Here is a 24,058-nt window from a genome sequence, read left to right as displayed (position 1 = left end):
GCACTGTACACCTCATCCAGCTGAACCGACCCTGACAGTACCACCATTTGGAGATAAGAAAGACAAAATGGTCCCGCATCCCACTGAAACAGATGACTTGAGGGAGCCACGGGAGGAAGATTTTCTGAACACTTATTTAAGGTTGTTTCTTGATCTAAACTTTTCTACTCATTCACCTTTTCAGGAAGTCTTTATTGAGCATCTGCTATGTGCCAACCATGAACATCACAGAACAAAAAGTACTAAACCCCTACCTTCAAAGTGTAAAAGACAAAACTATCTTAGAAAAGAAACAGTTTTTAATTATTCTAGTACTATGGGGGGGGGGCGGCTGGAGCGATAGCACAGCGGTAGGGCGTTCGCTTTTTCACGCGGCCAGCCCGTGTTCGATTCCTCCGCCCCTCTTGGAGAGCCTGGCAAGCTACCGAGAGTATTGCGCCCGCACAGCAGTGCCTGGCAAGCTACCCATGGCGTATTCAATATGCCAAAAACAGAAACAACAAATCTCACAATGAGAGATGTAGAGACGTTACTGGTGCCCGCTCGAACAAATAGATGAGCAACAGGATGACAGTGACAGTGACTATGCGGGGGTGAGGGGGAGAAAAGATTAGGCAATGAATAAATGGAAAAGAGAGGTAATACCAACCTCTATATTAAATAACACACTTCAGTGACCTCTTTCCTCATACCATGAACTAAAGCAAAACACCCAAGTGAAACATTAGCTTCATATCTGTTTCTGCTCCCACTCTCTAGTGAAAATAAGTCTGCACGTGGTATCAAGATGTCTCTCCTTGAGGGGCTGGAGCAATAGCACAGCGGGTAGAAGGGCGTTTGCCTTGCATGCGGCCGACCCAGGTTCGATTCCCAGCATCCCATATGGTCCCCCGAGCACTGCCAGGAGTAATTCCTGAGTGTGATTAATCCTGAGTAATCCCAGGAGTAACTCCTGTGCATTGCCAAGTGTGACCCAAAAACAAAAAAACAACAACAACAAAAAGATGTCTTTCCTTGAATTAAGAGAAAGGCTTAAGATACTGCACATAAAATTTACCCATAAACCATTTGAAATGATTCCTTTAAGAGGCTCTTTTGGGGGAATAGAGAGACAGTACAGGGGCTAACATACTAGTCATTCATGTGGTCAGCTCTGGTTCTACCCCTGGCACAGCAAGGTCCTCCAGCATTGTTGGGAGTGACCTGCAAGGAAAAAGCCTAAAATAGCCCCGGTGCACTGACAGTATGTTTATCTCTAAAAATCCTTCCAGAGGGAAACAAACAACTACTTCCTGGCATACAAGTGCCACCCTTTGATTCCAATCTAAGCAAAATAGTAAACAACTGACATCTGTTCTTAAAATGATGACGCTTCCATCTTTGAAATGTTATAGGGTGGATGTGCAGAAAAAAGTGCAGAGAACACGCATATATAAATGTTCAGCGGTGTAGAGCATCAGAGATAAGCTTTAAAATTGGAACGCCATCCAATGTACTATCGTGGAAGAATGTGACACTTGGAAAGTGGTGGCGGAGTAAATAGTTCAATAAAAGAAAATTTGTGAAAATTGTTCTATCTCACAATGGAGCCATTAAAATCACTGTCTTAGTGTTTACTGAAAAATAAATAAATAAAAATAAAAAGGAAACCCAGTCCTCTGTGAAAACATACTACTGCACCTCAGATAATAGAGCCCAAATGTAGATAGAGAGGGAAGAAACCATAGCTGAGAAGCAGGAGATTCAGATCACACCTTCCTAAAGGTGAGGGGATTGCCTACCATCACTCCCTAGAGCATAACATCTTTTGTGGGCAGAGAAGGGGAACAGAAGATGAGGGTGGCTCGAAGGTCATGCCCAGGGGTGCCAGGAGTCACTACAGGTGATTCTATGGAGCCTCCAGAACGAGACCTGGTGAAGCTGGGGCAAGGGTGTTAGGGGAGTGAAGTACCAGGGATCAGACCAGGGTCAGGTAATGCCTAACTCCTGAATCAGCTCCTGGCACAGACAACCACCTTCTAAGCAACAAGCTGCATATGACAGCAGTTCCTAATTGGAACTCATCTCAATTACTCAAACTTCCAAGATACTTTGAACACACTGGGCTTCAAGAAAATTCAAAGCTCCAAACCATATGGAGGCTAAGTCTGAAAGGTCTGATCCAGATCAGACCTTGTTGCTTCCGGCAGGGTTCAGAACAGCTGTGCTGCTAAGCTGACTGATTCAACCCCGCCATCTCAGCAGTAGAAGGGATACACTAATAGCAAACAAGCCATCTACATGGGATGCATAAATGAAGCATCTTTTATTGGAAAATGGCCAAGAGATAAAGTTATGATAACAAGAATAAAACTGGGATGTGGCTAAGAAGGGCTTGGTAGTCCAGATCCACCTGACTGGAAGCCTCAAAGAGTCATAGATAATCAGTTATTTCTTGGCCTGCTGGCGGAGCACTGGTGGCAGAGTCTGGAGAGATAAGCCCTAAGTAGCTGATGCCATGGATCTGGTGAGAGAATCAGAAAGACAACGACACAAAGGTGCAAGAAATTCATACTGACCCTCAGAGCTTGTGTGGCTGGCTAAGATGTGCCAAAAGTATGAGTTAAAGTAAAGGTCACCCCCAAAATACATATTATTCATTTGGAATATATGGAAGAGTTCTAAAACATCTACAATTACATGATTAATATGATAAACACCAGTGGCAAAGTATAGTTATGAAACACAAAACATTTTTATTTTTTATTTAATTTAAAAAAATTATTTTTAGTAAAGGATCATGATTTACAAAGTTATTCATAGTTCAGTTAGACACGCAACAATACCACCAGTGTCAACTGCCCTCAAGCAATGTTCCTAGGTCGGCCTCCCCTACCTCCACCAATCCCCAGCCTGTCTTCTTGACAAGCTCCTTTTTAAGTTCAGTTGTTAAAGTTTGAATCTCATTGATTTCAGCGCTGTTGGCTTTGTGATTTGGACATTTAGGTCTATCATTCATTAAAACAGTTGATTTAGCTGTGAGTCCATAAAAGTTTCTTATATCCGGTGATTCATTAATAAAATAAATAAATAAATAAATAAATCCTCCTTTAAGACCACTCTCATTGAAAAAATCATTCCAATTAAGTATCATGTTAATATCAAGCTTTAGTTATTTTTTGCTTAGACAAATATAAATATAAAACAAATCATCTCCATGTGAATATGTAGCACACATTATTGGATACAAAAAACAGAAGTATAAATATACATCAGGAGCATAAATCTACTGCCACCGTTTGGGAAGGTACAAGTATAAATTAGTGTACAGTTGAATGTAAAGTACACTATCCTGGAAGTTAAAAATACCTCTTACTTTGGCTGTTTTTAATAGGTTTGTCATGATTAGGTTAACAAAATTTAGAAAATGTTTTGGGAATACTTAGATAAAAAGTATTTTCGGTGTACTTCAGAGAATGCTGTAATTAAAACATGTTTTGATCTTAAAAAAAAGTTTCTTACATCATCTTTCTATCGGTTGGAAAACAGCAAATGAAAGAGAGACGTGTATCTTGACTCTAATTTTAAGCAAATGACAAGATTATAATTCCCTAGACACAAAACATTTTTAAGCCTTCTAAATGACTTGTTTTCACATTAAAAATCCACTTGCTTCTGTTTACGAGACTCCGGTTGAATCCTATAGCCTTAAGAAGGGAACATTCAAGTTTTTCTTTCAACAGAAGGATTACAAAACCCTGAAACACACTCACCATGGCTCCTCTATAGTATGCCGTTGTGATGGTTCGAAATCTTTCCTGACCCGCTGTGTCCCTAAAATGTGAAACAAAAAAGAGTAGTTTTGCAAAAGTCATCATCTGCCCTAGAGAAGAGAGTCCCTAATTGGTAGCAGATAGAGTTCTGCTCTGTTCACATATGCAGAGGTTTCAGCAGGGAGGGGCGGGAGAGACAAAGGATCCAGCTGGCATCTAGAAGCAGGAGGCTGTGTCAACTAGGGCAACCTGTTGGAGTTCAAAGGACTGGGTAAAGAACTTGAGAACTCACTGATAAAAAACAGCAATAGGAAAATGCATGGATCCTGTTAGGAACTGGCATGCTATGCTAATCAAACAAGCAGGAGAAAGAAAATAGTCCTATATTTTGGAACTCCTTGTATCACTTGTATCACTTGTTGTCCCGTTGATCTTCGATTTGTTCGAGCGGGTGCCAGTAACGTCTCCATTTGTCCCTGTTGCGTGCTACTGCAGCCCAATGATATCTTCTTGCTCCAGGAACAGGAAGAGCCTCAAACCATTCATTCAGGGATTTGACGAACAAATCTGACAATCTAGTTGGTGGGCAGCCACGAGGTCTTCTGATGTCCCGTGGAATCCAGTCAGTAACAGCTCTAGTCCAGCAGTCGTCTCTGCTGGACATGACCGGCCCGTCTGATTTTTGATGCCCTGGCAAACGAGACAGCGTCCCTGATTCTTGACCATCGACAGAGGTCAGAACTCCGGATTCCTTCTCTCACTTGAGTGAGACGTGATACTCCTAGCATTACTCTTTCAATTCCTCTTTGGGATACCCGAATAGCATTCTCATCCTGTTTGCGTAGGGCCCAGGTCTCTGAGGCATGTTAGTGCAGGAAGAATGGTGGAATCGAAAAGATGTGCCCAGAGTTGGAGGTTCTTCGTTCTCTTAACCACTTCTTCGATGCTCTTGAAGGCATTCTATGCTGCTCTCTTCCTCTTGCGCAGTTGTGGCACCAAGTCGTTCCTCATATTGATTTCTCGACCCAGGTACACATAGCTGCTGCATTCGGAGATGTTCGTTCCATTGAGAGCAAATGGAGCTTCAGGGACCAGTTCATTTTTCATGAACACCGTCTTGTTGAGATTCAGCTGCAATCCGACCTTTCCACACTGGTGGTCGAAGTCAGCCAGCATTTGTGCCACTTGGCTAATGTTTGGTGTTATGAAAACGATGTCATCAGCGAAGCGGAGGTGGTATAATTGCCGACCATCTATCTTCACTCCCATTCCTTCCCATTCCAGTCGTCGCATGATGGCATGATGTTCTCGAGGGTGGCACTGAAGAGTTTCGGTGAAATAGTATCACCCTGCCGCACCCCTCATTACATCAATGATCACTTCCTTGTGAGATCCTGGTGGTGAATCCACAATACAGCTCTCGGAGGATTTTGATATACTGAGTTTGAACACCCTGCTTGGCCAGGGCTTTGATGACCGCCTCAGTTTCAACAGAATCAAAGGCCTTCTTGAAGTCAATGAACGTTAGAGTGGCATCTTGAACTCTCATGAAACTTCAATGAGTTTGATCACTGTGTGGATATGGTCTATCGTGCTGAATCCCCTTTGGAACCCGGCTTGCTTGCATGGTTGTCCTTTGTCTAGTGTTCTGCCTATTCTATTCAGGATGACACGAGTGAACAACTTGTAGACGACAGACAGCAGGCAGATTGGGCGATAGTTGCCGATGTCGTGGATGTCTCCCTTCTTGTACAACAGAATGGTCCTACTGGTTTTCCACTGAGACGGAACCTTGCATTCAGACAGGTAGCGTGTGAAGAGTCAAGCCAGTGTATTGATGAGTACTGGCGGCAGATTTTTCAGGTGTTCGGGTCTGACCTTGTCTGGACCAGGTGCTGTATGCGTCTTTACCAACAAAATGGCGTGTCAGATTTCAGAAGGGAGAACATTGGGAGGAATTTGGTACATGGGCAGGTGGACATGGCTGTCAAAGAGATCCGAGTAGAAGTCGTGAATAATCCTCTCCATTGCCTTTCTGGAAGATGTGATAGATCCTAGAGATAGTTATAATTCTTTTTATAAATGTCTAATAATGAAGGCATTTTGCTCTCTTGACGGAAGTCTGACTTCTGCACAAGGCACGCAATAGGTCCAGGCTGACTGCTGTGTGAATTCTGCTCAACAGAGCATGCTAAAACGGAACTCCTTAAGAATTTTCTCAGCAATGGAGTCTGTGATTAAATAGGAGCCTTAAGTTGAAAACATGATTTTTGGCAATATTTCCAGATATTTTTAAATATGAACAACTCAAAATTACATAAACTTTCATCCATTCTTGCCTTTTAGCTGGTAGCATGCAATTTAAATACAATCTTAAAAATGCAAAAGTTTCTAATTACATTTATCGAAAAAAAAATCCCTAGAAAGGAAGTCAAATTTCCTTTAAGGGAGGTGGGGGAAATTGGTATTTCTGGATTTGCCACTTACAGCCAATAAACTAAGTAATTGCCTCTGGTACGAGGACAACTAAATTGTACTATTTAACTGTAGGGATGAAAGAGGCATGTGTAGAAATATACTGGAAATCTAATGCATACTAACCCCAAAAGATCAAGATCTAAGGAAATTAGAGAAAATTAAAAACATTAACACCCCCAAGCTCTGGGGTTATACCTGACAAGAATTGTGCATGTGCTGCCCTCACAATCCTAAGCCTCCTCTGCAGGAGAGGAAACAGGCTGGGGTGACTGTCACGTCAGGTCTGCCACTAACCAGCTCACTCTGCAATGAGACTCAAGCTTCTGTCTCAGCTGCTGAGTGCAGGGCCAGGCCTCACCCACACTCTGATCCAGTTGTTCTCTCACTGATCAGGGCTGGGCACACAAAGTTTTTGCTTGGCACAAATCATGGGGAGAACTGGGGCTTGAGCAGACTACCCAAATTTCCTTGATTCTAGCAACCTAAAGCTCACTCTTGAACAACGTGGCTTTGATCTGCAGGTATCAAGTGGTTGGCAGAATTCTCAGATGCCAAATACCCCACTAAAAAGGATCTAAGTAATACTCAGGAGTGAGCAGGAGGGAAACTGGGGACATTAGTGGCAGGAAATGTGCACTGGTGAAGGGATAGTGTTGAAACACTATATGACCGAAACTCAATCGTGAACAGCTTTGTAACTGTGTATCTCATGGTGATTCAATTAAAAAAAAAAAGTCGTACTTAGATTTTGATTGGGCAGGATTGGTGCTCCTAACCTCCATGCTGTGAAAGAGTCAAATGTATTGGATTGAGAACCAACTTTGTTTGCAGAGCGGAGAGACCCCAGCACACACACGCACGTTCGCCATGAAGGTTAAATGCTGACGTGTGGGAGCTGGAGAGATAGCACAGTGGACTGGGCATTTGTCTTGCATGCGGCCGACCCGGTTTCGATTTCCAGCATCCCATATGATCCCCCAGCACCGTCAGGAGTAATTCCTGAGTGCAGAGCCAGAAGTAACCCCTGTGCATCACTGGGTGTGACCCAAAAAGCAAAACAAACAAACAAACAAACACTGACCTGTTTGCTGCTGAGAGCCCTGAAAAACAGTGTCAGGCCATAATGCATTTACTCATATTAGCTGCTCACCAACTAGCTTCGAGAAACACTCCTTACTGATTGGGAGAGAATAAATTAGCAGAATGTCTTTGCTTGGCCTCCTTAAAAATAATTTTAATGTCTCTAAATTATTAATACATGAAATAAATAGGTCAAGGGGCCCACCAGCGTAGCTATGTTTTCCAACAAAGTATCCTTGGGGCCACTCTACTGGGATAAGACATGGAGATGATGCGAAGTTTCAGGAGGTGCAGGTAGTCATTCCACAGATGCAAGACCTCCAGTGGGATTTAAAATGGGTCTAAATCCCATTTTCCTTTGAAAAAGAGTAGTGCATTTCAATATAATGTTCTAGATCTTTTCAGGGTTCTGAGAGTCAGAGAAGATAAATAGCCAAAGGAAAAACCTGACCATATAGCCATATGGAAGGCCCTGACTAAAGAAAGTTAGGTCCATTGTACAGGTGATTAAAAAAAATCTAAGAATTCCTAGGATTTCAAGACAAAAACCTGGCAATCTGGAGAACCATATGTATCCACTGTAGCTAGAACAATTACTTTTTCACAAGATTCTTTTTTGGAATTTACTAGAGTCTTTGTCTGGAGTACTACAACAATAAGGCCTTTGAGCTGAGCACTACAATATGAGATGAAAATGATAATTTTCCCCGGCTATCTCCCCCATTACTTACCAATCTAATGTTCTCCATTTTTAATTTAATGAAAAATAAATATGCAAATAATGATAGATATCACTGCTGGATGGAAACACAGTTATCATCAGCAACCAGTCAATTAATAAGTGAAGAAGAATTAATAAGGGAAGCAGTTGATCCCAAGTCCTCAATTTTGAGACAGTCAGAGTTTCGGGAAAGGAGAAAATTTACTCTTACTCTTCTTGGTTCTTATGGGTGGTCCAGTAATTAAGTTCACACAGGTATATTAAAAGGAGCAAAAGTAGACAACTTGGGGAGCTGGAGTGACAGCATAGAGGGTAGGGCGTTTGCCTTGCACACTGCCGACCTGGGTTCGATTTCCAGCATCCCATAGGGTCCTCTGAGCACCGCCAGGGGTAATTCCTGAATGTAGAGCCAGGAGTGACCCCTGTGCATTGCTGGGTGTGACCCAAAAAGCAATATATATATATAGATAGATAGATAGATAGATAGATAGATAGATAGATAGATAGATATACACATACATACATACATATATATATATATATATATATATACAACTTATTTTCATATAAGGAGCCAATGAACACGGGACTATAAAATGAAGAAAGCAGGAAGTTTAGACACCTTTTGCTTGCCTTTGTTTTGTTTGGTTTTGGAGTCCCAAAGTTTTTGGTACTCAGGACTTATTCCTGGCTCTGGGTTTAGGGATCACTACCGGCAGGGCTCAGGGGACCATGGGAGGCCAGGGATGGTACTCACATCAGCACATGCAAGGCAAGTGTCCTACCCGCTATTCTTTCACTCCAGTCCCAAGCTGAGACAACTTTAACTCAAAGAAACTATACATTTGTGACACACTGACAAGGCAATGAATCTTCATATTTGGACACAAATTTGGCGAAGAATAAACAGAGTCTATTAAGCAGTCAAAGACAGCCCTGGCTTCTCAAACTGTGGCATCTGAGTATTACCATCTTCTGGAGGAGGCAAGGCTTCTCACAGAGCAGTTCGCTGTCATTCTTACACCAGCAGCTTGTCATGTCACTTCACTTCAAATTAACCAGTATGACATCCCAATAAGTAAGTGGTGTTTTAACTCCCCAGGATTCTAACGTGTCGAGATTTTAATCCCCACTTTCAGTTATAATTAAAGCAGAAGCTGTGTGTGTATCTGTACGTATACATACATATATAATTTTTTAAACTTACCATATCTGAAGCTTTATTTTCTTCCCATCCAGTTCTATCGTTCTGATTTTAAAATCAATTCCTGTCCAAAAAAAAGAAAAAGACATACTAAATTTCTTCAAATTAATCCAAGTCTTATTAGGCTAAGAACAAAGATTTCTATTGGGAAAAAAAAAAATGCTCTCCAACTGGAAACTGTGAACCCAGAGAGGGTGTGAATGGTATGTTTCCTTTGAATAGGGCTGAAGAAAAGAATGCTAATTACCCTGCACCGAATTTCCACACAATAAAAGCAACCTGATTCCATGCCTTCTTATTTTGACACAAATGGATCACATCCCTCAAAGTGCCATCAGTTAGATAGACTGAGGATGACATGTTCTCTCTCTATTTTCTGTGACGCAGATAAACAATGCTTCCTAACCCTCAGGCCCCACCCTCCCTAAGAATGCTAGGACCTCAGCATAAAGTCCTCCTCTAGCTCTCCTTCCATCTCTTTCTTTAGACTCTACTGGCTTCAGAAAAGAAAACGAAATGAAACAAATACCTTATTTGAGGGCAGGGATGGGAAATTCCACATAATAATAAAGTAAGCAAGTCTTTTATGCATCTTTTAATAAATGTTCCTTGACTCTTAATTGCTTGGCTATAAAGCTGAATTAGCCAGTGCTGAAACAGTTTTAAGTCCTGGCTGCACCTGAGCATTACCTGGAAAACTTGAAAACACAATTGTCACTACAGCTCCCTTCCCAAAATTCTAAGATTCTGAGTTACATTGATGAACAGTGGACGCCAGAGAGAGTTTACCAAGCTGGAATACGTACTCTGCACATAGAAAGCCCAAGCTTGACCCTAGCACTGTCTGATTCCCCCAAGCACCACCAGGAGCAACCCCTGAGCACTGAGGCAGGAGAAGCCCCTGAGTATCACTGGGTTTCCCCCAGAGAAACAAAATAAAAATGTCATGGGAACTAGTCATTCCACACTACCTTTCCAATGCAGGAGTGCTGACAGGGCCTGAGATTAAGGGGAAGCTTTAGAGCTCTGGCACTTCAAAGTCCACACCCTCCCCTTCACCTGCTCCCCCCCACCACGGTAGCTGGAAGTAGTCATTTCACCTACAAAGACAGCAGCAAAGCTTTCTGAAGCCCATGAGGGAATACACTGGGCTGTGACCGGCTACCTCCTCTTCTGCTTCGTGGCTTTGTTTCCTACTCCCTTTACATTCTCTATAAAACCACCTGTGAGTGGCTTCAGATTTCAAGAAAGCAGGCAAATAATGTAGCCTCTATCACTGTATCACTGTCATCCCACTGTTCGTTAATTTACTCGAGTGGGCACCAGTAACATCTCTATTACACTCAGCCCTGAGATTTTAGCATCCTCTTCTTACAATCTTTCCTAACAATTGGAGTCTCTTTCAGGGTCAGGGGAATAAGGCCTATCGTTACTGCTTTTGGCATACCGAATACGCCACAGGTAGCTTGACAGGCTCTACCGTGTGGGTGTGATACTCTCGGTAGTCTGCTGGGCTCTCCGAGTGGTATGCATGTATCTTTTACTGTATTTGGGATATGAATATGCCACAGGGAGCTTACCAGGCTCTCCCATGCGGGCAACAGACTCTCGGTAGCTTGTCAGATTCTCCAAGGAGGAGAACTAGGCTATCAGATGTCTTCCAGGAGCCTAGTTTTATAGTCTCTGGATGTTGTCCAATTACACAGCATCAGGGGCAGTTTCTGGGTCTGACTACCTATCCACCGGAAAATGGGGGATCTGGGTGGAAGAGGCCCAGTCCCAATTGGAGCAGCCTTGGAGATTTCGGCCCCGGGTCCCACACACCTGGGTTCCTCAGCTGGTTCCTTCATGCGTGAGGCTTGTCCGAATGTGTGGAGAGTGGCCTTGAGCATGGCTGTGTCAGGGTTCCAGAGGTCTTCAACTATGTAGCCTCTAAATAGGCTTAAATATTAACTGCAGGTATGTGGGGGAGGGCACAAAGGGAGTTTTCAATGGCTATGTTACAGTAATTTCCACACAGTGAAAAACACTGAAACCACTCAAAAAGGCTACTTACCAGCTCCAGCCTTCTAGAATACATGCATAAACCAAATGGATTTCCCTTCCCCCTATGTGGCATTTCCCTCCAAGGAACCTTGTAGGTACTCTTGTGAATCCTCAGAGAGATGGCAGTAGGACTGCTTCTCAATCATTCTTCCTCCTCCCTAACAACCTTGCATTTGTTCATAAATATAAGTGAACACTCGATACCCAGGGCTCACATTTCTTCCACTAAGTCACCTCAGTATTGTAGGGCTGGAGGTGGCAGAAGCGAAACTTAGTGACACAGCATTAATACTGTCAGCCATCACACAGAATTTATTGTTACTATCAATCATTTAAGACTTAACAGACATGAATTCTAAGTGTGACTTGTCATTTTATATTATCTCTAACCTGGGTAGCAATGACTCTCCAGGGCCCTCCACTAGCTTTAATCTCTTTCTGGTTCTGGCATCAAGAATTCCACCCAATACCTAGCAGGCACTTGTAAAATGTTTACCATTAGTTACATTTCCCCCACCCTCCCACAATTTACAACTTTAGGGTACAGAGTTTCATATCTGCTGCAGGCAAAAATTATGGAGCTCTGTTTCACAACAGTATGAATATACTGAATAAGCAACACACATAAAGTGTTAAGATAGTCTTGGTGGTTAGGTAGTTTTGACCAAGAGGAAAAATCAAGGACTAAGAAAGACCTCAAGTGGTAGCCTAGCATGTGTACAAGGCCTCAACCCTGGGTACTACCCTTTCAAGAGGCAGTCCCAGGAATTTCCCCCCTGCCTGCCCCCCAGTACTGATAGGCATGGCTCCTAAATCATCAATCATCATCATCATCATCATCATCATCATCATCATCATCATCATCATCATCTTGAGTTTCAAAACTCCAATTCTATTTGGGAATCAACTTTTGAAAGTGAGAGTGAACTTTTGTAAAGTGGGAAGTGAAATGACTAGTGACCAATATTATACTGTTTAATAGATTATTCACATCTTAGGCGGCGAAGCATCCCCAGCAGTGCTTAAAGGTCTGAGGATTGCTCCCAGGTACCAGTGGTTATAACTGATTGGTTATAATTAATTGGTGCTCAGGCCCTGGGGCCACACTTGACAGTGCTGGGGAGAAGCACGCAGTGTCGGTAACTGGATTCAGCACCTTGTTCTTACAGGGTATGAGCTGCAGCCCTCTGGAGTATCGCCCCAAACCAAATTCACTCACATCTTAAATGGGTAATGCACTACCTATATTGAAATGAGTGTTCAACTGAGTAAATTTTTTTTTTTTTTTGCTTTTTGGGTCACACCCGGCGATGCACAGGGGTTACTCCTGGCTCATGCACTCAGGAATTACTCCTGGCGGTATTCAAGGGACCATACGGAATGCTGGGAATCAAACCCGGGTCGGCCACGTGCAAGGCAAATGCCCTACCCGCTGTGCTATCGCTCCAGCCCCATGAGTAACATTTTTCTTATGAAGATGTACCTCTGGATATTTCAAGGTCAATTTTACTTATCATTGGGAGTAACTTATCCATTATCATTCAATAAAGCCATTAGGAGACTCCTTTCAAGTCCGTTACTCACTTTTCATCCTTTAACACATTTAGGAACTTTGCACTACCCTTGTCTTAGGCTTCAAATTTGTCAGGAGAGACAAACCTTTCTATCACAGCGCTCAAGCATTATCTGTGATACTAAACCATCTTCTCCATGTTTATAAAAGTTGTGGACTGTGGTATTTCACTTTTGTTTATACTGCGGTCAAGAGCCAGTTGCTAGAAAATGCTATAGAGCACAGTCAAATTAGCACAACTTGAATTTTACTAAATATGGCAAATACTGTTTACTTTATCACTGAACAGCACTCGGACGGGAAATCATTAACTTGGAGGAGGCTGCTTAACTGCTTTGAGTCTCTGTATCTTCGTTTTTTAAATTTGAGAGAATCTAATCAGATAAATGAGACAACAAGTCTGAGTGTGTTGTTTCGGGAATTGCAGAACAACTGTCAGGCAGTGCACATTCAGATTCAATTAGGCCCCAGCTTGCTTGCCTCACATGCATGATGGTAACAGTTTCCCAGAACCCGGAGCCACCATCTCTTCCTGGGTCAATTCTGTTTGCCCCTGAAGCCCTGAATACAACTTCCCTTGTCTGGTCACATAGTTTGTCTTGCCCACTGTAGACACGGTAAACCCCAGAGCTCCTCTCCAATCCCCTGCTTTTATCTCCCACACCCCATTTCTGCTCCCCTGCTCTCCTTAATAAATACATGACCAGCTTATGGAGAATGGGTGTCTGAAGGTGTCGCCCACCCACACAGTTTCTCCACTCAGCTCTGTCCAGCCCACCCTCAGGCTTGGCATGTGCACTGCAAGTCAATCCTGTGTTATTGAATTTATTAACTATTCACTTTAAACCAGGGTGTCTCTGCCTTTTTCCACCCGTGACGCCCTTCCAAACTTCTGTGGACTGTCTTACCAGTTGGCTCCCTTGTCTCATGCTGTGTGCCCCCCCTCCTCCAAATTAAAATGCTTTTCACCAGTGTCTCCTTTGGAGTATCCTGGGGATTCTTAGGGGGTCACATGGCCCCCAGGGAAGAAACGCTGCTGTAAACCACTTTCGCAGTTCCTCCCTCTCTGTGCTAGCTCAGTTACAAGCAGAGAACGCAGACATGGAAGGAAAGGTTCTAATGTTAGCAAATATGTAAAAGTTAAAATCCACTAAGTGTGGTGAGAATTGGGAAGTCTTAGGAGTTCTACACTGTCTGCCGAAAGCAAAAGACTGCTGAGAAACCCAACTAGAGTGAGAAAATGAAAATTTTAGTTTAAAATCAGCTGTGATGAGGTGAATAGCATGCACAACAAATTACCGTTCACTTTCAAATGTAAAGGAGGGCTCAGTGACTAAGAGTCAGCCTTGCAAGCGCATAGTCATGAGTTCAAGCCTCTGGACAGTGATGTACAAACAGGATCCGGGCCACTCTGACAACAGCACCAGCACTGCAGAGAATTACTAGCCACACAGCAGCCAGAACTGAAGGGCATAAATTCTGGCAAACACTGAAGCCAAGAGGTGAAAGTGCCAGTACCAGCAAGTGTGACCTCAGGGGAGCATATGTGTGAACACTGGGCAGCTCCCAGTGAGCACCACAGCCAGGTGTGTGGGCGCCTCCCATCCCCATCACTCCAACAACAGTCAGAAAAGGGTCTGGGAACAAAAACAATCCAATTTCAAGAGAAGTTAACTTCCTATGGCTGCTTTCAGAATAAAAAGAAAACCCAGCCACAAAATACCAGTGGAATTTAACCTATTAGGATGCTTTTTGCTGCAAATGAAAACTCCAAATCAAACTAGCTGAAGGTAATTTGTTGACTCATAACAAGCTCAGTGGTGAGTTCTGGCTCATTTCTCTGCACCTCCTCTTGGCTCTGCCCCACTGGGAATATCAGTTTCATCCTCTGACTGACAGCAGTTCCTGACACTAGAGCAACAGAAAAGATAAAAGAGGTCATTTTCCCGTTCCTCTCTATTGAAAAGGAAGAAGTATTTCCCCAAAGCCTCCAGTGATCTTTTCATCATCTGCTATTTTTGGATTATAAGGAGAATGTCAGGTTTGGGACTAAGGCTGAATTCCTAAACACATCACTATCACAGGCAGTTACCAAGATTCTTTCATCTAGGGGCCAGAGAGATAGCATATCTTGCACACAGCTGACCAAATTCCCCCAAACCCCACCAGAAATGATCCCTGAGTGCAGAGCAAGGAGAAGCCCCGAACACCACCAGGTGTGGCCTTCCCCCTCACCCCCTACCCCTTAAATTAAGGCTAATCCTGGACCTCGCCATTCTCCCAACCACAGAGCAACCATATGAGAATGCAAGAAAGGAAATAGAACTAATCATATCTGTTGGACAATACTAATAACACTCAAATCTATAGTTTCACATACACAGCAATCTGAAATGGATAATTCATAACAGGTATTACTACTACACTGGCATGAAGGTGAGTGAGTATACATTTAAGACAACAGCCTTTGCTGGTGTTGCCATCCCTTCCAATTTTGGGCCACACACACTCAGCAGTGCTGGGCTCCTGTTGATCACTCCTGGCTGTACACAGGGGATGGGAGGTACTGAGGCCTATGCCTGGGCCTCCTGCAGGCACAGCATGCATTCTAGTCCTGTGAGCTACATCCTAGACCCTAGAGGGCTTTTGTTGAAGTTTGATGTTCAGGCACAAACCAGAAAATATGTGGGGAAAGGACAATTAGCAACAGCTACCACGACATCTCTGCTGAACTGTGATCTACACTACCTCACCTATGAGCGCACAGTTTTGCTGGAGTCTCAGATGAATAGAGGCTTCGAGGGAAGAGGGGCTGCATGCAGCCAGCAGCCAGGGTCACAGCTCATCCTGTTAGAAAGAGAAAACTTAAGGGTTTCTTAAGGCTTTGAAAGGACATTTCACTTGGGATCCAAATGCCCTTCATATTTCAAATTATTTTTTTGAAAAGCATCAACAATTCTTTGAAAGTACAATACTTACAAAGTATTGTACTGACCTGCATTGGGGTTAGTACAGCAAGAAGGGAGGTTGCCTTGTATGCAGCCAATCTGAGCTTGATCCCCCACACTCCAGGTGATCCTCCTAAGCTTGCCAAGAGTGCTCCCTAAGCGAACAGCTAGGAGTAAGCCCCAAGACAAAAAGAGTCAAAAAACAACTGCACTGCCCCAACTCACAGCAATTCCTGAGCTATCAAGCCACTACTAATACAGCCCACATTTAGAAGACAAGCCCTAAATGGTGCTGCCATGCTATAAAATATGACACAAAATTAAGTGTCTGATGGCTTCTGGCAGTGCCAGTTTTCTCATCTATACAAATATCAGTAATATGTCAGTTAAGACAGGATGCTTCTATTGCAAGGGACTCAAAACCATTTTATTTTAAAATTTAAATAAATATATACATTCCTATGTCATCTGCTTCTTATGCTGGACAATCACTCATACTGATACACAACATTTTATACTAAGGACATAGGTAACAAGTCTATCTGAAGAATAATAGAGATCTAGAATGTACTTTAGACATTGTTCAGTCAGAGTGGTCCCTTTGTGCCGAAAGAAAACAAAAGCTAAGGGAGGGCCAGCACTTACTCATATTTAAAAAAAAAAAGTCACAATGGGTTTAAAATCAAATGTTGACATTTAAAGATTCAGCCTCTGCAAAAGGACATATACAGGAATGTCTATGCTTCCCTAGGAAAGCAGCAGCAATGTGGAAAACTCACCAACAGGAAAATACCTGTGTACATAAGGGAGCAGCCAGGAGCAGGGAACAAGAGTCACCTGGACAAGAATGGTTGACTATCAAACAATATGAAAAAAGAGAAACTTGCAGAAATATACAGTCTAACCATTTCTGTAACATTTTTTACTAAAGAAATTAATGTACCAGTGCATATACAATACAAGCATGTGTATACCTATGTGTTATTAAAATATGCAAAGCTGCATAGGAATGGTCTCCAGCAAATTCTGGGTAGTTGTTATCCCTGGAGAAAGATGCAAGAGGAGGAATTAGGAATAGATTGACTGGAACCTCCACTTTATAAATCCATTATTTATAATGGATTGCTTCTAAAACTGAGTGATGGTACATGGATATGGGAGGGCTTTGAGGACATATGTTGTCCTCTGAGTCCTAGAGTTTAAAAAGCAATGGTTAGGTCTCTGGAGAAATGTCATACGGAGGCACTCATTCATTAATGATATCTAAAAAAATAAAAACCAAATCGAAGTTTAGAGATGAAGAAGATGTCACCTAGACAGGCATCAAATATCAAATATGTCTGGAAAAAACAGGCTAAAATTTAGTCACACCTCCCTCGTTCAGAGGCAGAGAACCTGGAGTCCTTCATGAACCCCAGACCAACCTCGAAATCATCAGATTCAAAAAGGGGCAAGGGGACAGCTTGGGCATGTGCTGGTCACTCAGATTTCAAACAGGAAGTTGTGGCACATTTTTTCCCACTTTGGAGGAAAAGACTCTGGAATCTGGGCCCAGGACAAGGGGAGAATACACATTAAGTCTCTTTGGCAGTGGTATTTTGTGAGAGTGCCAAAGTAGTTCTGATTTTCCATGGAGACTAGAGTGATAGTCCACCAAGTAGGATGGCCATCCCAATTCAATCCCCCGCAAGCACTATGGTCCCCCAGTCCACCAGGAGTGATCCTAGAGTACTGAGGCAGGAGTAAGCTCTGAACATTGCCAGAAGTAAGCTCTGAGCACAGCCATAGTCTTACCTCTGCTGAGAAGGTAGAGCAGTTCTTCAGCCCTCTTATACACATTCTTATACACATGTGCATTCTTATACACAAATCCACAGAGCACAAGAGCTAGCCAAACCCTAACAGCCCTCAAATGAGTCCTTGTCCAAAGCACACCTTGGCTTTTCAGAAATTTCTTCGAAACCAGTGGCAGAACTGGAGGTGGGTAAGGGAGGGTTAGGCCAGCAGAATAGAGGGAAGAAAATGCTGAATTTGGCCCACGCCAACAACTAGCAGCCCTAATAGGAAAATAGGACTTTGGATTGGGCTTTCATAACACAAACTAGAGACAATTTTCCATAGAGAAGAAAAAGATTGATGAGATTCTTCGCCCTGGAACTCAAACTACTCAGCCAAAAGATATTAATAACAAACATAACCTTCTCTGTTTGAAGAGAATAGCAGGGTGCTGGACTTTGAGCAGGTGAGAGGACACCACTGCTAAAGTTTGGGAATGAGGACAAAACACGACTTGACTTTTTCTGGCCTTCAGAGCTAACCCTCGGGGGCGCAGTCAGCTACCCTGACCTTCAGTTTAAATTGTGACCTGAAGCATTTTTGCTCTGTGGGTGAAAGGGGGGAGAGATGAGTAAAGATTTTGTTTCTGCATCTGAGATCCCAGGCTATCCAAATATGGATTGTGTGCTGTACTTTAAAACACACACACACACACACACGAACACACACACACCAGAAAACCATACACACACATACACACACGAACACAGATACACACATGAAAACACACACACCAGAAAACAACATACACAAACACACACACACACACACACACACACACACACACACACACCAGAAAACCAGTAGGTACCTTCAAAGTTTTCAGTAGCTAGTGCCTACCAACCCTTTGAATTGCACTGCAATCACAAGAAAGAAGAAGGTGTCAGGGAATCAGATTTCTGGGACTTTTTAGCTTTCAATGAATGACAACAGGGTAAAATTCCAATGCTCTTTTTTTTTTCCTCACAGTGACACACATAAGTGAAGAAAAAACAGGAATTATCTATGGCCTTTGACCTACTTGAAGCAGCATAAGTAAAAACTGCTTTTACAATTTAAAAGGGGAAAGGGTGTTTCCAAAGTACATTTGGAAGCAACATCTGTGATCCGAGGCTATCTGAGGTCTATCTGTGATCCGAGGGTTATGTGGATGATCTATTTACATCTCAGAGACAGTCCACAAATAGAAAACAAAAAGTTTCCCAAATAGTGAAATCCACTTCAAAGAAATACTCAAGATTTTTCTTATTAATGATGAAGAGAGAAAGGGATACGAAGAATTTTGAAACTTTTAATAATCACATCTTTTTGGCTTCGGTTTTTTTCTACGCCTGTGATTAATGTATTAATTTAGTTTTTGAGCCACACCCAACTGTGCTCAGGGCTAACTTCTGGCTTTCTGATGGGGAGCCATATGCAGTGTCAAAGATCAAACCTGGGCTGGACTGTGCAAGGCAAGTGCCTTAACCACTGTTCTCGCTCTCCAACCTTTTTAAGTATACTTTACTTTCATTTATTTTTGTTTGCTTGTTTTACTTATGTTGTCCTTGTTTGTTTGTCAGACCCAGTGGTGCTCTGGGCTTATTCCAGGTTCTGCCCAGGATCACTCTTGGTGCCTAGGGTGCTCAAGGGTCCCTAGAGGTGCCAGAGGTCCAACCCAGGTCTGCTGCATATGAGGCAAGCGTCCTACTCAATGTACTATCTCTGTGGGTACCTTCGTGTGTACTTTTAAAATTGTTCATCAAAGTTTAGAGCAGTTGACTTTAGAAGTGAAATGTCCATTCAGACAGAAAAACATTATAAAAGTACAGAAAAGTGAGTCCAAACTGGAGTATTTGCCTAGCATGTCTAAAGCTGCAGGTTCTATGCTGGCCCCCCAAAACGGGGAGAGGGAGAACACTAATTACTTAGATCAAAAGAGGAGTTTTTCAAGGTGTTGTTCTTACATATATACATTCTTTAAATTCATAAAAGCATGCACTGTAGCACTGTCATCCCATTGTTCATTGATTTGCTCAAGCGGGCACCAGTAACTTCTCCATTGTGAGACTTGTTACTGTTTTTGGCATATCCAATACGCCACAGGTAGCTTGCCAAGCTCTGCCATGTGGGTGGGAGACTCTTGGTAGCTTGCCTGGCTCTCCAAGAGGGACAGAGGAATCAAACCCGGGTCGGATGCATGCAAGGCAAATGCCCTACTCGCTGTGAAATTGTTCCAGTCATAGAAGCATACTTTCATCAATTTTGCTGCACAGGGGTCAGAATGATAGTAGAAGGTAAATTATTTGTCTTGCACGTGACCAACCTGGATTTGATTCAGGCCACTTCATATTGTCCCCCAAGCACCTCCAGCAGTCATCACTGGATACAGAGTCAAGAATAAACCCTGAACACAGATGGGTGTGGCCCCTTCAAAAAAATTTCTTTTGCTGCTTATATTTAGAACTCTTCATTTCAGTTCTTGTTTATTTATATTCAAACTTAAAATCTGTTTTTTTGTTTGCAAATTAGAAAGTCTAAAGTTTCCGATGAAAATCACAGTAAAAGGAGCACAGAGACATATTAGTCAAATATGTCAGTATTGCTCAATCCAACAGAGGAATCTTGTTTTATTTTTTAAAAAGGTAGATTAACAAGTAGTCTTTAAATAAAACTTGACTTTAAAAAGGACAACTGTTATACTAAAAAGGTTTCAAATTTTCTTGGTTCTCCTGTTCTAGAATATGAAAGGTAGATTAAACCTCATTTATGGTGTAAGTGTAACACACACTATCACTTCCTGCTAAAGGTTGTTTAAAACCGTGTTTTAGACTTTGTTACAGAATTGAATTCAGTTCTTGGCATTCTTTATAAGGCAGCTGTCCTCATAAAATCTAATCAACAAAATATAACAAATCTGTATGCGAATTTTAGAAATCAGGATTTACTAAATTTTGAGCCATGCAACATATGTGACAGATACAAAAATAATGCAGTTAAGAGGAGTCTTAAATAATGACCCTATTTGAGAGTCTCAAAAGACTGAAAATTAAAATATTCAAATGTAGTTAACCTTTAAAATATCATAGAGAACTAAAAGGGTAAAATAACTAATCATTATACAACAAATGTAACTACTAAAATATGACCATGTGTGGAATCACAAGGAAAAGGTTCCTAAATACTGAAACTACCATAATGCCGAGAGGAAAAACAAAACTGGTACATGAAGTGTAAAAACACCACCATAACAACTCAAGTCAAGCATGCAGAAACACCCAGCAAGAAATGAGAACATTAAATCTGCTTAAGAAGCCACAGAGACTACCCAGCATTCAGTTTCCCATTTGAGAATAGCCAAATAAATGCATGACAAGTCTCTCTGCAAATCTTGCACTTTCAAATGGAAATGTGTTTGAAGTGTTACTCAATCCGGAAGTCGCAAGTGCTTGAGTTGGCAAAATGTGGAGTTTAAAGGTTTTCAATGAACTGAAGTTTTCCTTCTCTGCACCAAAAGCTTAATTTATGGTTCAACTTTCTTAAATAAAGTTCTGAATGTTCTGTGATTTCCACTCCTTCCCTCACTACTAATTCATGATAATCTCAAGAACAAAACTGCTCCATAAGGAAAACAGCTGCATCTCTGTTCCATCTACTGTTTCATACTGTTTCAGAGAAAATATACCCTATGGTCAGCAATCCCTTCTACATAAGTTATTATCACCTTCCCGAAGATGAAATTTCCTTGTCTACACTGTGACAATGAATCGGGTCTTTCTTTAAAGGGACAAGGGACGGGGGAAGGAAGAAGGGTTTGAGATTGTTCAAAGATGGGGGGATTGCAGATCCTGACTTTATGCACAATTGCTATAGGAAAATGTACAGCCAAATTACTGGAAATATTAGTGGAAAGAGTTACAACTACATTCCAGTGCTGTTGCATCAAAAATGTAGTGAAACCAATCCTTTAGCTCTTTCCAAGTATTGACCAAGTGAAAGCTGAAAGAAAATAATCATAAAGAAGTATTAACCAACAAACACTACATGGCACAACTAACTAAAAACAAATTAAGTATATTTTCTCTTGGAGAAGGAGTTCTTAAAAAGATAATCACTGTATCACTCTATCACTGTCAGCAGTTGCTCATCAATTTGCTCAAGCGGGCACCAGTAACATCTCCATTGTAAGACTTGTTGTTACTGTTTTTGACATATTAATACACCACAGGTAGCTTGCCAGGCTCTGCTGTGCAGGCAAGATACTCTTGGTAGCTTGCTGGGCTCTCTGAAAGGGACGGAGGAATCGAACCCGGGTCAGTCACGTGCAAGACAAATGCCCTATCCGCTGTGCTATCGCTCTAGCCCCTTAAAAGATAATAAAAATAATAATGATGATAATAATAATAATGTGTCAGCTATTAGATAGCAATTAGTGCAAAGATAAAATTTTGTAATCATTTTATTATTTTTCTAAGGAAAATTTGAAGTCACTTGTTTAAGAAAGGATGTCAGCTTATATTATAGTACAGTGTAAAATTTAGCTCACCCAGTTAATGTAAATAAATTTTTTTTTTACGGAAGCTGCAGTGATACAGAGAATAGGGTTGTACGCAGCTGATCCAGTTTTGATCCTTAGCCCCAGACACAGTCCCCTAAAATCCCTACAGGAGCGAACCCTGAGTGCAACATCAGTAGTAAGCCCTTGCACAGACAGGTGTGAAGCCCAACAAAATTATATTGAGTAATCCATATACCAATTTACTAAAGTCATACTCTCTTCTTTGCTCCAATTTCTATCTTACCCCTTCCTCATCTCCAAGTTATGTTTCTCCAGAATAGAGGCTCCGAATTTGTTTGGTCTACCACCTCCTTTTCAGAAAAAAAAAAAAAATTCAATGCCTCTCTAGAAATCTCCCTCCTTCATGAAAACACCCGAAAAGCAATTGCAGACTTGGTTGCTCAATAGCACCCTCCTAAGTTCTTTCAGTGTCCCCAGGGGGTGGCATCACCCACCTGGAGAAATACAGCTCCAGATAAAGGGACAGTGAGCAAAGATTCTCAAATAAAGAAATGTTGGGTCAGGGAGACAGCTCAAGTGGTAGAGCACATTCCTTTGATGTGTGAGGCCCTGGGTTGGAGACTGTCCGAGAATGCTCTGCATCCTAGAGAACTGCCAGTATGGCACTCGGTAACCTCCGTCCCACACACTACTGAGAATGATCCCCCAAAAGAAAAGAAAAGAAAAGAAATAACTCTAACTTCAAATTCACAGTTCTCTTAATTTAATTAACATAAATGCATTCTTCATCAAAACCAACATGAATACCACAAAAGTACAGTAAAATTAAGCAGTAGCATTATAAATTTTAAATTTTTTAATTAAGCTAAATTTTAATTAATTTTAAAGTAAAATTAAAATAAAAACTAATTAAAATTAGTTTTTTGTAATGCTTTTAAAGTAAGCATTGCTCACTGCAGCCAGGGGAATAGATAAATAATTTTAAATTTCTGTTAATGAGTCAGGTTAAAACAAACAGACGGAGTACATGCAAATCAAAGTATGAGATTAGAAATCAAAAATGCCACAAATAGAATAGTTCTTCTTAATCAAAAATGAAAAAGTAGGCCAAAGAGATAGTACAGCTAGTAGAACATGGCTGACCCAGGTTCTATTCCCAGTACCCCATACAGTCCCCTGAGCCCACCAGAAGTGATCCCTAGTGCAAAACTAGGAGTAATCCCTGAGCACAGTGGTGTGTGACCAAGAAACAAAGCAGTTAAACAACTGCTACTAATGACCAATATCATCCTGACTTGAAAGACCACTATTTAAAGTTGGAAACTTTAAAATCTTCACATACATAGCAAATACTTCCACAAACCGGTTATGCACATCTTTATATATATCCATCGTCCAATAAATCCTTAGGATATCCTCCAATAAATACTTAGGTGATAAAGAAGAACTCTGTACACTGAAGATAAGGTCAGCAAAACCCTCCACGACATTGAAGCTACAGCTATCTTCAAAGATGACTCGCCACTGACCAGGCAAGTGGAAAACAGAGATAAACAAATGGGACTATCTTAAAATAAGAAGCTTCTGTATCTCTAAAGAAACAATGACCAGAATACAAAGACAATCCACAGAATGGGAAAGGATATTCACCCAATACCCATCTGATAAAGGGTTGATATCAAAGATATTCAAGTCACTGGTTGAACTCCACAAGTAGAAAACATCCAACGCCATCAGAAAATGGGGCGATGAAATGAACAGAAACTTTCTCAAAGAAGAAATCAGAATCGCTAAAAGGTACATGAGAAAATGCTCCACACCACTAATCATCAAGAAGATGCAGATCAAAAGAACAATGAGATATCATCTCACACCACAGAGACTGGCACACATCCAAAAGAACAAAAGCAACTGGTGTTGAC

At 41.7% G+C, this 24,058-nt stretch overlaps 1 protein-coding gene across 1 annotated transcript in view; it reads right to left on the bottom strand.

Moving 5' to 3' along the window:
* RAB8B (RAB8B, member RAS oncogene family) overlaps nt 1–24,058 on the bottom strand; it is a 73,208-nt gene that overhangs the window by 9,819 nt on the left and 39,331 nt on the right. Inside the window, exons 2-3 of the mRNA XM_004622018.2 lie at nt 9,239–9,299; nt 3,753–3,813 (exon numbers count right to left, since the gene is read on the bottom strand). Of these exons, the coding sequence (XP_004622075.1) occupies nt 3,753–3,813; nt 9,239–9,299 (122 nt within the window). The remainder of the gene's footprint in view (nt 1–3,752; nt 3,814–9,238; nt 9,300–24,058) is intronic.

The sequence above is a fragment of the Sorex araneus genome, chromosome 1, assembly GCF_027595985.1.
Source record: "Sorex araneus isolate mSorAra2 chromosome 1, mSorAra2.pri, whole genome shotgun sequence".
In the NCBI taxonomy this organism is placed as follows: Eukaryota; Metazoa; Chordata; class Mammalia; order Eulipotyphla; family Soricidae; genus Sorex; species Sorex araneus.
The sequence above is the reverse complement of the archived record's forward strand: the minus strand, read 5'-3'. Positions and strand labels throughout refer to the sequence as shown.